Source organism: Sinocyclocheilus anshuiensis, unplaced genomic scaffold (assembly GCF_001515605.1).
Source record: "Sinocyclocheilus anshuiensis isolate Anshui unplaced genomic scaffold, SAMN03320099.WGS_v1.1 scaffold1806, whole genome shotgun sequence".
NCBI lineage: Eukaryota > Metazoa > Chordata > Actinopteri > Cypriniformes > Cyprinidae > Sinocyclocheilus > Sinocyclocheilus anshuiensis.
The window spans coordinates 291468-307787 of NW_015544228.1; the positions used below are offsets into that span (position 1 = coordinate 291468).

A 16320-nucleotide genomic window follows, 5' to 3' on the forward strand; every position below is an offset into this window, starting at 1 on the left:
TTTAAGTTTTTTGATCTCAGTTGACATATGGCAGCACTACTTGTACTGTTTATAAATTCCTTTATCAAGTGAAATTTCAATAGAAAAATAGCCATTTAAAGAGAGAGAGAGAGAGTTCCTTGGAAGAGAAGAATAGTAAGTAATTGTGCAATAAACTCTTGCATGTTGTATGGGAGTGTCAGTCTTTAAAAGCGAGAGTGCAGGCTGCTGTTAGACGCACAACCGAGTGACTATACAGCAGACAGTCTCTTGATACCTTCACTGGCATTGCTCTGCACAATACTGACTCAGAATGATGAAGTTCAGCGCATCTGCCTTCATGCTTCTGATCTGCACAGCTGCACTGCTGTCCACAACAGAGGGTAAGCAGACTAACTTTCATTCATCATGCTTTCTGATTTTTGATTTGATTTCTCTTGCATGTTGTATGGGAGTGTCAGTCTTTAAAAGCGAGAGTGCAGGCTGCTGTTAGACACACAACCGAGTGACTATACAGCAGACAGTCTCTTGATACCTTCACTGGCATTGCTCTGCACAATACTGACTCAAAATGATGAAGTTCAGCGCATCTGCCTTCATGCTTCTGATCTGCACAGCTGCACTGCTGTCCACAACAGAGGGTCAGCAGACTAACTTTCATTCATCATGCTTTCTGATTTTTGATTTGATTTTATTTATTTATTTTATTTATTTATTCTTTTGATGAATCTTTCGAGCTAATCTTACAGCAACTCTCTCTGTGTTACCGCAGGTAGACCTAAACCCATGCATCTACGCTGCGAGTGCATTAAAACATATGCAGAGCCAGCAATCCCTACTGAAAAAATACAGTCATTGAGGGTGATTCTGTCCACAACAGAGGGTAAGCAGACTAACTTTCATTCATCATGCTTTCTGATTTTTGATTTGATTTGATTTATTTATTTTATTTATTTATTTATTCTTTTTATGAATCTTTCGAGCTAATCTTACAGCAACTCTCTCTGTGTTACCGCAGGTAGACCTAAACCCATGCATCTACGCTGCGAGTGCATTAAAACATATGCAGAGCCAGCAATCCCTACTGAAAAAATACAGTCATTGAGGGTGATTCCTGCTGGACCACAATGCAAAAATGAGGAGATCATGTGAGTGTGAAACTTACCAAAGCAGCTCTTCAAATACAGACACGTAATGTGCACTACCAATCAAAACCTTCTTTATTATTGCTTCTTCAAAAAAGTTAGAAATCCCTAAAACTAAATATGTGTAACTATTAAAAATGACAGACACAAGTATTATAACTTGTCTCATGGTGCATCCTGGTATACTTTTAAACATAATTTCAGGAGTTCACTTGTGTGGTGATGCTTTTCTTTCACCAAATTCAATGAATTTTTCAGATCTTTAAGATCATGAGAGTGTGCAAACATTTGATGCTTCATGGAGGGTTCACCTAAGGAATACATTTTTTTTTTTTTTTTTTTTTTTTAGCAGAATGCCAGAGTTGTTCCTTTAAAAAAAAAAAAAAAGTATAAATAAAATAAAAGTATTGCTTTGAACATTTCCCTTGGCAGTCGTAATCACCATTGAGTTTTAATGTTTGGAAGAGATAGGCTTAGACGATTCTGCTAAGTAACTTATTTTATGTTCCTCGGAAGAAAGTAAGTCATACAAATTTAGCAACACTTGAGGGCAGGTAGATGATGACTGAATGTCTCGTTTTAGTCGAACGGTTCAGTTCAATGAAGTCAGAATGTGACTCATGTGTATCATTTTATGCAATAGTAAAGAGTCATTCTATCGATTTTAAAGAATTACACATTTGTTTCTTGCAGTGCCACAATGAAGAAAGGAAAGATGTGTCTCAATCCTGCAAAAGACTGGGTGATTTCTCTCAAAGAAAAGTAAGTTCTTGCCTATGATGACTCTAATTGTCCTTCTCAAAGTTATTCATTAGCATGATTTTACTTCACTTATATTAATAATAATAATTAATGCTTTTAAATTCGGACAATGAGGCACTTTGGTTCATCCTTCAAGCACTAACATGTGTCTCTTCATGTTTGCAGAATCAGCAAGAAGAACGTCAAGAGCCAACAGTGAATGAATATCACGGTTCAAAGAGCGACTGAAGAAACTGGTTCAACTATAGCTACTGTAATATAGATTTTTTTATTTTGTCATCTCTGGGTGAAAAATGAAGTATTGAATGTGAAAATGTGTTTTCACTACTGCCTGTTTTATTAAAGATGAACTTTACTGTAACCTTGCCCGACCTTCATTATATTTTATTAAATTATATTTATTGTTATTGTGTCACTGAATTGTAGTTTTATATGTTCAAATAGTTTGGCATTGGTTTTGAATGAAGACTTGTAATAAAAAAAACTGTCATAATGAATATTTTAGTTGGTCTTTATTGTGCTTTTTTGTCCTGTCACAAAACATTGCACCATTAAGTTCACACAAAAATTAGTAACATTTTATTTGCATCATGTCTTTCCAAACTTCTCCTGCAGGACCCAAAATAAGACATCCTGAAAAATGTTCTGTGTGCGTTTGCATGCGTTACAATAAACAGGGACTGGAGTTTAAAAAAAAAACATAATAAAGCTGCCATTTAAAAGAGACCATAGAACTCATGCACTCTAAAGCATTGTTCAGACTGTCAGTCCAAATCTGATTCACATTAAGACATCATACAGCTGCCATTAAAAACAGACCATAGAACTCATGCACTCTAGAAGGCCATACTTATGCATATACTAATGCATACTACTTGTGCATATTTATTGCACATTGCAGGTTCTCGCATCATTTACAGTCTTTGCTTTCCTTCATCGTAAGTGGAGAAAGTGACATATTTGATAAGTGCTTACATTTTAAAATGATATATGGATAATCTAGTAAACTTAAGCTGCTTTAAATGTTCATCTTAATATATTGCTAATAAATGCTATCCTTATGTTCACTTTATATGTATGCATAGATGTCAGCACAACGATGTGTACCAACCAAGTTGAAGGGGGCATGTTTAGGCTTTTATTTAAAAATTTCAGAGCATTTTATTATGAACTATAGCCTATTGGCAAGTAGTAGATACAAATTTTTATATATTTTTATATTATATATATATATTTTTAAATAAAATTTTAATCATGTTGAAATTTATGTATCAGTAGGCTTTAGGGCCCAAAAAGTATACGCCTATTTAAATGACTTGACCCAAATGTTCACAAATCTGGTGACGCATTAGTTTTTGAACAGCACTCTTTTTAAATGTACAAATTACAATTTTGTTTGTGTGTGACTCTGATTTATAATAAAGAATAAAATCCTGCAGGACTCGTGAAACCTGCGGAGCTTGCAGCCAGTCAAAGTGCAGCTGATGGTTTACAGCCAGCTCACAGTTTATCTCAGAGAGTCTGTGATTGTTCTGGTCTGCTCTGTCTGTCTGTGTGTGTGTGTGTGTGTGTGTGTGTGTGTACTTTGCACTGTTTGTTTGTTTAGGTGTGGCAAACATGATTAATGTTTTAGTGCATGTCACCTTGTAATCAGCCTTCCTGGTGGTCAGTTTCTGTTAACATGCATGCAAGCAACATGCTTGTATAGTAGGCCTACCAAATCAAAAATGTAATCTTCGAATCTGTAAATTATCTCAAATTTTGAGTTCTGCTAACTTTTACTGTGTGCATTGTCACTTCAGAAACATTTATTTTTCTAATGAATTATAACATTGTACAAACAGTATAGCATCTCAGGTTACGAATGTAACCATGGTTCCCTGAGTAGGGAACGAGACACTGCGTACGCAGGTGGATTATACACACAACCACCAGCGCATTAAATATATATATATATATATATTAGAAATGGATCATACTCACCCACCATGGTTCCTGCACAAGAGCCCCGTTCAAGAAGCGACCCAAGGAAGTCTCTTGTTCGGACCATCAGTAAGGTGGTCACTATAAAGCCATAGAACCAACCAAACATCATAGGTCCAATGCAATGTGCAACGAAGCGACATGCCTGACCTGCTGCTGCGTATGCCCTGCCATTCAAGCGAGATGTGTCCTGAAGGGGTTTAGATGGTCAGGAGGGAGTCTTAAGAAAGGATATCTCACCATAGAGAGATAGCTAGCCAGCGTCTCTTCTCATAGCCGTTTTCCCGCATTGCCTCGATGTTGGCATAACTCGTATACTGGAATCGATGGATGCGTGAGGAAAACGGCCTCTTCCATTCCTTCTCGATCTGTATGGAGATCAGGAAGAAAGGAAGGCTCCCCTGAGCTGGAGGGTTACGGCCAGAAAGATAACGTTCATCGAGATGACCTCGCAACGTTACTTTCTTTGCCCGCTTCCATGGCAAGTCAAGCCTCGCCATGGCGCGATCCATATCTTCCAAAACTTATCATACGCAGGGCAGGAGGATTGGGAAGGCTCAGCCTCAGCTTCTTTGCCCTCCTCAGACATCTCCTGCTCTTCCTGGGTCGAACTCAGCAGAGCACTGGCCCCTGTATCAGACGATGTTAAATGAAAAAATATTAACCTTCAGCGGCTCACTCTCGTCCACAGCTGAGGAGCGCGAGGGGAAAAGCCCCTCTTTAAACTCATCGGCCAGATCCACCTGCGATCCCCACGAGCTCAATCTCCTCTGTGCCTCAGCAGCAGCGGGTCCTGAACCGCGGGAAGCAGATGGCTGCTCCTCTTTCCTCGAAAAGAGAGACAAACGAGAGCGGAGCTTTTTCATTGGAAAACGCTCGCAGTGAACGCAGATTGCCCTCTCGAGGACATCGCGTGCGTACTCCTCGCCCAAACAAAAAACGCAGAGATCGCGTGTGTCATCAGATGTAAAATAACGACGATACGGATGCACACATCCTCTAAACGCCTTGCTAGTGCTCGCCATAATGAAGGAATAAAGATCACTCTTACCACGGAAATGCACACTTCAAACAAAACGGTCAGTGAAGACGAAGAAGAGGATGATGTGTTCTCCCGGCGCCTATTTATACTATAGTCGCACCGGTAGCGACGTCATGGCTGTCGCCGGCCAACGTGTTGTTGGTGTTTTTTCAATGTATGCTTCAGACATGGGTCACGACGAGGCGTTCCCCATAGCGACCCCTAGAGGATGCAATTCGAAGTTCCCTTGAAAGGGAACTGCTATTATTATATTTTTTTTTACCCAAAAAAAGTTATTGTAATATATTTCAATTGATTATAACATTGCATATTATAATGTAATCTTTTTTACATTTACAAATTTAAACTAGCAGTTGTGTAAATCAGCGCAGTTCTGCTGATCAGCCCATCAGTTAGAATGAGATGCTCGAGTCTGTTTGCATTTGGCAGTGCGCTGTAAACACCACAGGGTCACCTTGGCAAGTGTTTGCAGCTTTTTACATGTCCAGCTGGTTTTTGCATGTTCTCAGAGTTGGGTAGATTACTCACAAATTGTAATCTGTTACTGATTCCAAATTACATGACATAAATTGTAGTTAGTATCGTAATCCATTACATTACACATTTTAGATAATGTAATCAGACTACTTTTAGATTACCTTTGACCTTACTTTTGACCTTGTACCATATCAAAATAAAAATTCAAAGAAAAAGAAAACATATTCCATATTCTGTGAGTTTAATGAAAAGCTAATAATTCGAGTTTTTCTCAGTCGCTTTGCTGCATTTTTCGAATCATCCTTAAAATTTGCAAAGTATGTGCATTTCTCAAAACAATTCGTACAATCAGCACCACACAATGGATTACCTGCAAAAGCCTGTAATATACTCAAAATCTTTAGTTCATCTCTCAAAGGTAAGTATTTATGTCAATGAACATATCAGTGCCATCAGAATGAAAAGTCCTTGTGTCATTGTTCACAAACAAGAGAGTCAAAATGCTTCATGTTGTCAATATAACAGTGCAGAAGGCTGCACTTCTTCTGTATGCCGTATATCCATTTCAAAAGTACAAATTTGCACACTACTGTATGTGGGGTATTGATTGAAAGAGACTGGATAGGATTCACAGTACACTGTCATTGTGATATAGAAAATAAAAATAAATATGGGTACAAAGGTGAGAATACAAAATAAAGGCAAACAGAGGAAAACCACCTCAGTCATTGTTCACAATAGTGGCCCTTATTTCATCTGATATGCGCCTATGTCCTTGGCCTCTTCTGCCTTTTCCTCTGTTTTGCCTCTGTACCCTTCCACCATGCATCCTTACTCCTATTCTTCCTCTCAGCTGTAGATCCTGATCATTTCCTGGATGTTCATCCATTGTCAGAATTTGTAACTCTTGTGTTGTCCTCGGTCTATATATGCTTTCCAATTGAAGGTTCGTGAAATGCACCTATGAGCTATTTCAGAGAACTGGTTTATAATTGGTTCATCTACATTCTCTTCATTATAGTGAAAGCAAAGATTCACCTGCACAATTCATGGCAAATTTACAAAAAGTCTAATAGAAATGTGTTGAAAATATGCTTGACAGTTTATGACCACTAGATCAGCCATTTTGCATTTAATTGCTTATACGATAAACTAATGACTAGATGTTTTGAGCGGTAAGACAATTGCAAAGAGAACTATATAATACATTTTGAGCAACATGACAATACCAATGTAGGATAATGTAGGAAACCACAGACAAATATACATAATCATTTGCATGAATGTAACAAAGCAATCGCAACTTGTACAAACGAATGAGAAACTGCATTTATGATATGCACAAGTGACTAGCTGATGTGGAGGTTGAACAAAATGTAATTTCTGATCTGAGAAATGCACCAAAGCAACTGAGAAAAACTGTAATTAAATCATAAAAATGTAGTTTTTATATTTTTTATTTTATTTTAGTTTTTACATACAAAACTTTGTAGTTACAGTGCTTTTCTAGCTTTTGAGTTTACTTTTTTTTGACATGTTATTGGCTTTTGATCAACCCGTTCCACTTACCTCAGATCATTTCTGGTTGAAAATGCTTGTCAGACTGTGAAAAATATATCATCAGAATGTTTTTGCAAAAACATGCTTTATTCTAAAGCTCCGGGGTTCATTCACTGGAATATGGGTTTACTGAAAGAGGACCTGTTGCACAATTGGTTTTGATAAGTGTGATGTCAGCAGTCGAGTTCTTTAAAAGAGAAAGTCCTGCCAAATTACACACAAACACTATCAACAGACGGACAAGCCAGTTTCTTTAAGAAACATCTGCGGTCTTACTGTTTATATGCTTATGCATTGATCACTTGGTTGGAAATTTCCCAATGATGAAATTCACCGCAGCAGCCTTTGTTTTTCTGACATGCATGACACTGCTGTTCACAACAGAAGGTAAGCAGAGTCATTTGACAATATCCGTTGCTTGTGATAATATTTTATTATGTATTTATTGTTTATTAAAAGTTTAAAAATGCTAGTACGTGTTGAATAAATATTGTAAGAGCTTGCAGAGATACTAATGCTCTTCTTTCTATCTTGTTATAAGAGAACTATATAATACATTTTGAGCAACATGACAATACCAACTGATAATGTAGGAAACCACAGACAAATATACATAATAATTTGCATGAATGTAACAAAGCAATCGCAACTTGTACAAACAAATGAGAAACTGCATTTATGATATGCACAAGTGACTAGCTGATGTGGAGGTTGAACAGAATTTCATTTCTGATCTGAGAAATGCACCAAAGCAACTGAGAAAAACTGTAATTAAATCATAAAAATGTAGTTTTTATATTTTTTATTTTATTTTAGTTTTTACATACAAAACTTTGTAGTTACAGTACTTTTCTAGCTTTTGAGTTTACTTTTTTTTGACATGTTATTGGCTTTTGATCAACCCGTTCCACTTACCTCAGATCATTTCTGGTTGAAAATGCTTGTCAGACTGTGAAAAATATATCATCAGAATGTTTTTGCAAAAACATGCTTTATTCTAAAGCTCCGGGGTTCATTCACTGGAATATGGGTTTACTGAAAGAGGACCTGTTGCACAATTGGTTTTGATAAGTGTGATGTCAGCAGTCGAGTTCTTTAAAAGAGAAAGTCCTGCCAAATTACACACAAACACTATCAACAGACGGACAAGCCAGTTTCTTTAAGAAACATCTGCGGTCTTACTGTTTATATGCTTATGCATTGATCACTTGGTTGGAAATTTCCCAATGATGAAATTCACCGCAGCAGCCTTTGTTTTTCTGACATGCATGACACTGCTGTTCACAACAGAAGGTAAGCAGAGTCATTTGACAATATCCGTTGCTTGTGATAATATTTTATTATGTATTTATTGTTTATTAAAAGTTTAAAAATGCTAGTACGTGTTGAATAAATATTGTAAGAGCTTGCAGAGATACTAATGCTCTTCTTTCTATCTTGTTATATTAAGTCACCTCAGCCAGACTACAGCTACGCTGCCCGTGTATTAAAATGTATTCGGGAAAACCAATTAACCCTAAACTAATACAGAAAGTACAAATGATTCCTGCTGGAGCACAGTGCAAAAACGTGGTGATCATGTGAGTGCGACAAAGCAAAGATCAATGCAATGCACAAGTCTGAATGCATGGTGGAGTCAAATTACAAATGTGACTTTGATGACCAGAAAGTGCCCAACACACTTTTCTTTGTCTTACACAGTGCCACTCTGAAAAATGGGCAGATGTGCCTCAATCCCAAAGATGAATGGGTGAAAAAGATCATCAAAGGATAATTTCCCATCTGTGTTTGCATGCAGAAGTTTATGGTTTTTCTTACTGTATGTTGCAGCACAAATTTTCTTCTGCATATTTCTGCAGACCTGTGAAATGCATTGGTTAAATGCAAATATACTTGTATAATCCTCATTGCAAAACTCTTTGGATGCAGGTGACTTGCTCATTAGAGAAACATGTTCTGACGAAGCAAATTAAAAATTTGCATGGCAGAAAATGTCTTGTCATTTTGGCTGAAAGCAACATTTCTGACTAACACTTTGCATGAATATGGAACATTTTATAATGTAGAAAATACATATAAAAAATAAAGTTTTTTGTTGTTGTTTTTCGACAATCTTCTGTTGTTGTTTGTTTTTTTGTCCACTTCACTAAATACGACCTGTTTTGTATATTATTATATTCAAAATACTTTAAATGATGTTATTTTAGATTTAAACATTTGCAGCATGACTGATTTGTTTTATTTTCTAGCTATAATAAATCTCAGAAAATTGCATTAAAAATGAATAAAATATGGGTTCAGTGACATGAGTAAATGATCACACTGTTTATTCTGTGGTACACTATTGCTTAAATGTGTTTAAAAAAAAAAGTTTGTGAGATTATTTGCTGTCTGGGAAAATGGTGATTTCATAACACATAATAAATGATACAAGTTGATGTTGCATTTAATGTTTGGCCTATACAATTTTTCCACCTGTGGTAAGCAGTCAAATGCAAATCATGAACTTGACGTATAATTTTTTGGTAAAAACAGTCTGGGACTCCAGGGGGATTTTGAACGTGGTAACCTGGCCGAACATGAGATGCATCCAGATGACCCACGGCTGATGAACATGTGAACAGATCCAAACCACATATTTACACATGAGCCTTCACACGCACACGAATACACATAAACACACACAGAACGATAGGGGAAGTGAAATAAAATCAGTACTTTGTGGATCACGAGGCCTTTGAAATCATAATATATAAGACCATGCAGCAGCCCAAATAACAGCATATTATCTTCAGAGTTTCTACACAGAAATCAACTGCAGAAGCTTCAACCATCATGAACGCCTTCCTGATGTTAACCGTAATTGGAGCCAGCATCGTTCTGTCCGATGGTAAGCTTCATCTTCAGTATTTGTTTATCATCCCTGCTGAAAACAAAACAACAGAAACCATCACAGAATTTGTAATGGTTTTAATGGTTATAATGGGAATTGTACTGGTGTCTGTGGGTCTCTACTGGTAATTGGTCGCCTTCCATTGGTGGCTTGTTAAAACCACTAAATCCTAATGGAATATGTCCCAAAACACACTACAGAAAACCTTTTTTTTAATGGTTAAAAACTGATGGTTTGTAATGTTTGTAATGGTATTTGTAGTGGAAACCATTAGATGGTTTCTAATGTTTTTCTTTTCAGCAGGGGCATTTAACTTAAATCACTAATTAGCTAGTTTGTTGATGGTCTACCAGGTCGAAACCAGATCCACTGGCAATAGAAACCTTGTAAAGTTTCTATTGGCAGGACAAATATTGAATGATATTTCTAAAAAATACTCTCGACTCTATTATTATTTCAACAAAGTGCCTATAAGCGACTGTATGTATTTTCCCCGACGGTTGAGTGGGATTTGCTGTCGTAATTATAGGGGATGGCTGTATACGTGAATTTGTTGTTGACGTAAAGCAATCCACGCTTTTCGCAGAATTTCGTACCCGCTCACCCGAGTGGGTAGTGATGGGAGAAACAAAGGTTTTTGAATCTAAAACTATTAACTACTGTTTTCTTTTTTATTATACAAATGTGTCATTAAAGTTCTCGACAAATTTATAAGCAAATATTGACCCGAGATAAGGTTAAAAAACAGACTTTAAGTACTGGATTCACAGAGTGTCCACTAGCGATTGAAACCGCAATGTTTCAAAGCTTCATGAAGCAGTGCTTCTAAAGCGACCATCACTACAGTGATTTTGAAACTGATATTTCCAGTGTTTATTTAATCCCATTTTATTAACCAATCAAATGAATGTGTCATATTCTTCATGCAATTTGTTTGAGCTGTGCCCTATGGAAGCCCGTTTCGGCCACTGAATAAAAAAATATAAAAGGCAATTGCGACTTTTTATCTCACAATTCTTAATTTTTTTTTTTTACAGTTGTGAGTTTACATCTCACAATTCTTCATTTTTTTTTTTTTACAATTGTGAGTTTACATCTCGGAATTCTTAATAATTTATTTTTTTTTACAATTGTGAGTTTACATCTCGCAATTCTTAATTATTATTATTTAAAAAAATCATAATTGTGAGACAAAAAGTCGCAATTACCTTTTTTATTTTGTATTCAGTGGCCGAAACGGGCTTCCATAGTGCCCTCTACTGTACAGACATGAATTTACATTTCCTTCAGCCTGAGGGTATTCATTTCACTTTTGTTGTGAAAGGGCTTTTACATCTGTAAAATAACTTTTTATATTAAAAACAAATAAGCAAGCCCTGCCCAGATTTAAAAAGTAACTCAAAAGTAACGTAATGAATTACTTTCCATAAAAAGCATCCTAATTAGTTACTTTTTTAGGGAGTAACGCAATATTGTAATGCATTACTTTTAAAAGTAGCCTAACTTTCCCCAACACTGGATATTTCAAGCCAAAAACTTTAATCAAATGTATGTTTCGCTCTAAATGTGGCCGGTGACTCTCATGTGAGTCCCTGTACATCGTCTACATTTCAGCATCTTCCATGGAACCGTGATGACTGATTTCCTCAAACCTGTTGCACGCTAGGATACTATTTTGCACAAGACCATTAAATCACATGTCAGTTTACAGTTGTGTAATTGCTGGACAGAGTTCCCAGCCGACTGACAGTCGTGTCATTCCTCCCCAGCCGTGCAGCCTCTGGGTGCGGGCTACAACAGCCGCTGTGTGTGTCTGAGACTGGAGTCACGGATCATACCTCAGGAAAACCTGCGCCGCGTGGAGATCCTGCCCAGAGGCCCACACTGCAAGACCACTGAGGTTATGTAAGTATAGCCCATAGACTGTATAAAAACATGGACGTAGTGTCCGTGACGTCACCCGTAGGTTTCTAAAGAGCGTAAAATGACTTTACTTTTTACTTTTTAACAATTGAATGCAGCCTTGCTGAGTAAACATTCATTACTTTTTATTGACCCCCAAACTTAACATAAATATAATTATTTTTTAAATCTTTTCAGTGCTGGTTTATCGAGTGGAGAGAGGATCTGTCTGAACCCCAGGACACCATGGGTTAAAAAACTCATTCTGTTCATTGAGAGAAAGGAGCGAGCGACCAAGAAAGAGTAGAAGACGTTTATGTTGTAACCTTTTGATTTTCACTACTCGAGAGACGCACTAGAAGAGTTTATAGCACTTGTATGCTAGTTCTGCCATCTCTGACATCTTTTTGGTTCCCGCAGAATAAGATTTCTGTTTGTTTTTCTTGTATTCTGAGCCTCTCATTTTGATTAATATGTGTTTGTCCTGACAATCATTTCAAGATGAACCAAAATGATGTGTCTGCTACACTACACACCGACTTATACGCTGATTGATTAACTGTCTTAATTTTATACTGATACAATCAAAGTTTTTGGTGTTGCTTGTAATTGCCGTTTCACTGAAAAAAAAAGTGTGGAATGTATGGAGGATGTTTTTTTAATAAATCTTTTCTTTTAAAAAAAAATCCATTCGTCCTTTGAGGAAATTATACACTTTCTCAAGAAAATGAGAAAATGTTCCCCAGCAGGTTTTCTTGCATATTACATTTCACAACGTATGATTTCAGTCCAGATGGAGATGAGAGCCTGATGCGATCACTTAATCACAAGCCTCATTCATTATCCAAAACATATGTATTGTGGGAGATTCTGACAGTCCACTTACTAAAGAAACTCACATGCCGTCTTGGGATTTGATTTTATTCATTGCTCATGAGAAAGTAGTGCTCATCATTTTGTCTCACAGAAGCAGGACGCAGCCAATTTTCACGTGTTATCAGTCTGATTGCATTTGTATGTAAAGATAAAAGATCATTCAACAGATTTGCATGCTTCATCCTTCACAAAACCGTCACCACAGCTTCCCAATCACAAAAACACGTGTGTCTAAAATAAGATATGCTTTCTGTCAGCATTCTGTTTTATGTTTACATTCGTATATATTAGAAGACAATATGATAGACAGATATTGTTGGCAGGAGCTTCTCGTCTGACCAGATGAGACTAATTTTAGTTATGGGGGTTTGTGTCCTCCAAACAATCAAACACATGAAAACTCCCTTTGTCACATGCAGACACTGGGATTCCTCAATAAAGACACCCTGGAGCACAAAACCATTCATAAGGGTCAATATTTTTAAATTGAGATGTATACATCATCTGAAAGCTGAATAAATAAGCTTTCCATTGATGTACAGTTTGTTAGGATACGTGGATGTTTTCTTTCCACTAGTCTGAAAAAACACTTTATGAAAAACCAAAACGCCCAAAATCTCAAACTTGACAGGTGCATGAAAAAACAGTGTTTTTGCCTGCAGTGTCTCTCCTTAAGACTGCTTTTGTGCTCCAGGGTCACTCTCTGAACTCAAATGCCTCGTCTGGAATTGTTATGAGGGTTTGCACTATAACGCATTGATGTCATAACTTCATTGAGATTATGAATCACTTACGTTGTAGGCTGTACTCCTGTCTTTCCTTTGGATCATAAAAGCGTCTGATAAACAATGCATGTGAATAATGTGGAACTCATTACAGAAACTATATATATAACAAAGTACAAGTATAGCAAAATAACATGGAAAATGCTATATGTACTGTATATAAAACACGTAAGCATATAAAACATCAACACAACAAATCATTTGTTGCTATTTGTCCACAGGTAAAAGTGGACATGCATGATTTAATGACCAGAAAACAACAAATGTCGGCTTTTGGGAACTAAATTTGTTCCAACAGATACATAATTTGGTAAATACCAGTAAAAGATCAATAAGATATGCATGTTCATTTGCTGTGTAATGATCAGTTTAAACATTTTAACAATAATCCACAAGTAGATGCTCAGAAACAAATAAATCAAATAGCACAAAAATAAAGGTATATGGGTTATAATATATAAAACCATATTGAATTTATTGACAATTTATTGTTTTAAGTATGCTGTCAACCGATTAATCGCGATTAATCACATCCAAAATAAAAGTTTTTGTTTGCATAATGTATGTGTGCTCTGTGTATATTTATTATGTATATATAAATACACAAACATACAGTATATATTTTGAAAATAATTACATGTCTATATTTATAGTCATATAATTTATATTATAAATAAATATATTTAATATATAAAATAACATTTTTCTGAAATAAATACATGCATGTGTGTGTATTTATATATACATAATAAATATATACACACACACACATATATTATGTAAATGAAAACTTTTATTTGGGATGCGATTAATCGCGATTAATCGTTTGACAGCATTAGTTTTAAGTCATTTTAAAAAATGCAGCTGTTTTCGTTTCTTTCTTTTTTTTAGTCTGTATGAATGAAAATCATCTAACTCTGTAATTATAAGTATATAAGCTTTATTTGTCTTCTTCTATTATTAATCCAAATTGTACACAATCCCAAAAGTTACAGTAACAGCGACAGCGTTAGTAGGTGCGTCATCACAATGCGCCAGAGTAGCGCGAGCTGAATAGAGGTTCACCTAAATATCCAAGGTGTTGTTTGTGTGGTTTACAAGTTTTATGAAAGCTTTTTGGATGTTTATATATCTGAGGTATTTCAGTTATTCCTTGCTTCCTCTTTCAGTTGGGCGGAGTAGCGTCAAGCTTACTTTCACTTGTCAGTTTCCGTGATCCTCAATGTATCGTGACTTAGCCTACATTTCTATTCGAAACATTTTGATGTGATTGTCGGTGCTTTGTGGGGAATATACACCCATCCCAGTTTGGACATTAAACCAAATGGAAGAAGAGAGCTGTTGTTGTGCAGACGATTTATTGGAGTTCCTGCGCATCGATGTGGCGCTCGAGCCCTTGTGTGACAGACAGGAGACCACGTGCTCTGTAAGGCGACGCTGAGTCATAATAATACTGAGATAAATACATTTCCCTGTGCATCACCAGTTTCACTGTTTCTGCAGAAGAATGTCATGCGTAAGCAGCGGAACTGGGAGAGGAGGCTGGAGGCGAAGAGAAGCAAAAGAAAAGAGGAGAAACAAAGAAAGAAGCTCAACAAACAAAATAAAGGTGATTGGGTTTTAATACAGCATGTTACCTCACAATCTTTCTGTGTGAAGTACATTTTCATGTCCCATTCATACATGCCTATATATGGACTATATTGGTTTTAAATATTAAAATTACATTTTAAATTTTATGGAATTCATGGTCACTTAAATATATAAATATACGTTTTTTTAAAGACTTTAATGACGGTTAAGGCATTTATAGTGCTGCGAACAGTTGTTCTTTTAAACATCCTGTTAAACAGAGAAAGGCAGCTATACGCTTTAATGCATAAACACTCGTTTATACTGTAAAAATTAGCCTTGTTTCTCTTTTGAACCATTAGAGTGCTGTTAGATGTAGTTTGGAGTATTACAACAATTAGTGCTGTCAAACGATTAATCGCATCCAAAATCAAAGTTTTTGTTTACGTAATATGTGTGTGTGTATTGTGTATATTTATTATGTATATATAAATACACACACACACAGTATATATTTAGAAAATATTTACATGTATATACATTTACATATTTATATTCCTATATTATATATAAATCTATTTAATATATGAACATACCCTATTTTTCTTAAATATATACATGCATGTGTTTGTGTTTTTATATATACATAATAAATATACACAGTAGAGCCCGGCCGATATTATCGGCCGATATGAGCCTGTCGCCGGTATATCGGTATCGGCGAATATGCCGCCGATATTAATTTTTTTTTTACAGAACATATAACGCAGATAAACGCGATGAGCTCAAACTTCACCCGAGTCCGCTGCTTCAAATTATCCGTCTGCCACCCACCCGCACCTATATTTGATCATCACATTACAACGATTCCAATTCTTAGTTTTGATGAATAAATAAAAAACAGGTCAGTGTATATATATATATATATATATATATATATAGAGAGAGAGAGAGAGAGAGACTGTGTCTGTGAATATTAAATGGCAAAAAGACGATTTAAATACGAATGTTCTGCATGTTCATTTGATTACCAGAAAATACACAACACAGAGTTTGTGAAAAAAAAAATATTATTCATTATTAGTATTTATTAATTTTAGATGTTTACATTTGGAAAAGCTGTGCTTCCTGCATAAACCTGCCCCTGTTGGTTTGGCAGTAGCTTGCTTGCCCTACACAGTTACCTTGTTTAATTTCTTAATTCAAGTAATATATATTTTGTTCTATTTGTGATTTGTGTTATATTTATAATAAGTGAAATTTACTGTTAAGTGCACTGATGTCAGACTCATTTTGAATAATGAATAATATTGTTAAATAGTTAAATACACTGCCTCCATTACA

At 35.9% G+C, this 16320-nt stretch overlaps 4 protein-coding genes across 8 annotated transcripts in view; all 4 read left to right on the plus strand.

The window, feature by feature from the left end:
• The first annotated feature begins 229 nt into the window (after positions 1 to 229).
• cxcl8b.1 (chemokine (C-X-C motif) ligand 8b, duplicate 1) lies at positions 230 to 2296 on the plus strand. Of its 3 annotated transcripts, none has more exons than XM_016498271.1 (5): positions 230 to 362; positions 752 to 840; positions 1087 to 1127; positions 1818 to 1886; positions 2052 to 2296. In XM_016498271.1, exons 1-5 carry the CDS (start codon positions 293 to 295, stop codon positions 2083 to 2085), a joined length of 303 nt encoding a protein of 100 aa, XP_016353757.1. In that variant the 5' UTR covers positions 230 to 292; the 3' UTR covers positions 2086 to 2296. The 3 variants fall into 3 exon arrangements, 2 of the variants coding, with proteins under 2 accessions (XP_016353757.1, XP_016353756.1); XM_016498270.1 differs by lacking the exon at positions 230 to 362 and adding an exon at positions 545 to 620; XR_001635194.1 differs by lacking the exons at positions 230 to 362; positions 752 to 840 and adding an exon at positions 851 to 862 and having other exon boundaries at positions 998 to 1127.
• Positions 2297 to 8064: 5768 nt separating this feature from the next.
• On the plus strand, positions 8065 to 9060 carry LOC107697468 (interleukin-8-like). Of its 2 annotated transcripts, none has more exons than XM_016498274.1 (3): positions 8065 to 8241; positions 8399 to 8528; positions 8650 to 9060. In XM_016498274.1, the coding sequence occupies exons 1-3, from the start codon at positions 8175 to 8177 to the stop codon at positions 8720 to 8722; spliced, it is 270 nt and encodes an 89-aa protein (XP_016353760.1). In that variant the 5' UTR covers positions 8065 to 8174; the 3' UTR covers positions 8723 to 9060. The 2 variants fall into 2 exon arrangements, with proteins under 2 accessions (XP_016353760.1, XP_016353761.1); XM_016498275.1 differs by having other exon boundaries at positions 8408 to 8528.
• Positions 9061 to 9746: 686 nt separating this feature from the next.
• LOC107697469 (interleukin-8-like) lies at positions 9747 to 12271 on the plus strand. Its single transcript, XM_016498276.1, has 3 exons — positions 9747 to 9838; positions 11611 to 11746; positions 11942 to 12271. The coding sequence occupies exons 1-3, from the start codon at positions 9784 to 9786 to the stop codon at positions 12048 to 12050; spliced, it is 300 nt and encodes a 99-aa protein (XP_016353762.1). The 5' UTR covers positions 9747 to 9783; the 3' UTR covers positions 12051 to 12271.
• A 2162-nt stretch (positions 12272 to 14433) lies between these two features.
• Positions 14434 to 16320, plus strand: part of trmt10b (tRNA methyltransferase 10B) — a 7366-nt gene continuing 5479 nt past the window's right edge. Inside the window, exons 1-3 of one of the 2 annotated variants that reach the window (XM_016498278.1) lie at positions 14442 to 14482; positions 14574 to 14830; positions 14908 to 15013. In XM_016498278.1, coding sequence (XP_016353764.1) covers positions 14729 to 14830; positions 14908 to 15013 — 208 coding nt within the window. In that variant the 5' untranslated portion in view covers positions 14442 to 14482; positions 14574 to 14728. Of the gene's footprint in view, positions 14831 to 14907; positions 15014 to 16320 lie in introns of both variants that reach the window. The other variant, XM_016498277.1, reaches the window with a different exon arrangement.

Excerpts from the sequence above, each read along its gene's own strand:
- cxcl8b.1 (XM_016498271.1), top strand. The coding sequence starts at position 293 with ATGATGAAGTTCAGCGCATCTGCCTTCATGCTTCTGATCTGCACAGCT. Across the intron at positions 1,128-1,817 it reads TGCAAAAATGAGGAGATCAT|TGCCACAATGAAGAAAGGAA; the intron begins GTGAGTGTGAAA and ends TGTTTCTTGCAG. Across the intron at positions 1,887-2,051 it reads GTGATTTCTCTCAAAGAAAA|AATCAGCAAGAAGAACGTCA; the intron begins GTAAGTTCTTGC and ends TCATGTTTGCAG.
- LOC107697468 (XM_016498274.1), top strand. The coding sequence starts at position 8,175 with ATGATGAAATTCACCGCAGCAGCCTTTGTTTTTCTGACATGCATGACA. Across the intron at positions 8,242-8,398 it reads ACTGCTGTTCACAACAGAAG|TCACCTCAGCCAGACTACAG; the intron begins GTAAGCAGAGTC and ends TGTTATATTAAG. Across the intron at positions 8,529-8,649 it reads TGCAAAAACGTGGTGATCAT|TGCCACTCTGAAAAATGGGC; the intron begins GTGAGTGCGACA and ends TGTCTTACACAG.
- LOC107697469 (XM_016498276.1), top strand. The coding sequence starts at position 9,784 with ATGAACGCCTTCCTGATGTTAACCGTAATTGGAGCCAGCATCGTTCTG. Across the intron at positions 9,839-11,610 it reads CAGCATCGTTCTGTCCGATG|CCGTGCAGCCTCTGGGTGCG; the intron begins GTAAGCTTCATC and ends ATTCCTCCCCAG. Across the intron at positions 11,747-11,941 it reads TGCAAGACCACTGAGGTTAT|TGCTGGTTTATCGAGTGGAG; the intron begins GTAAGTATAGCC and ends AAATCTTTTCAG.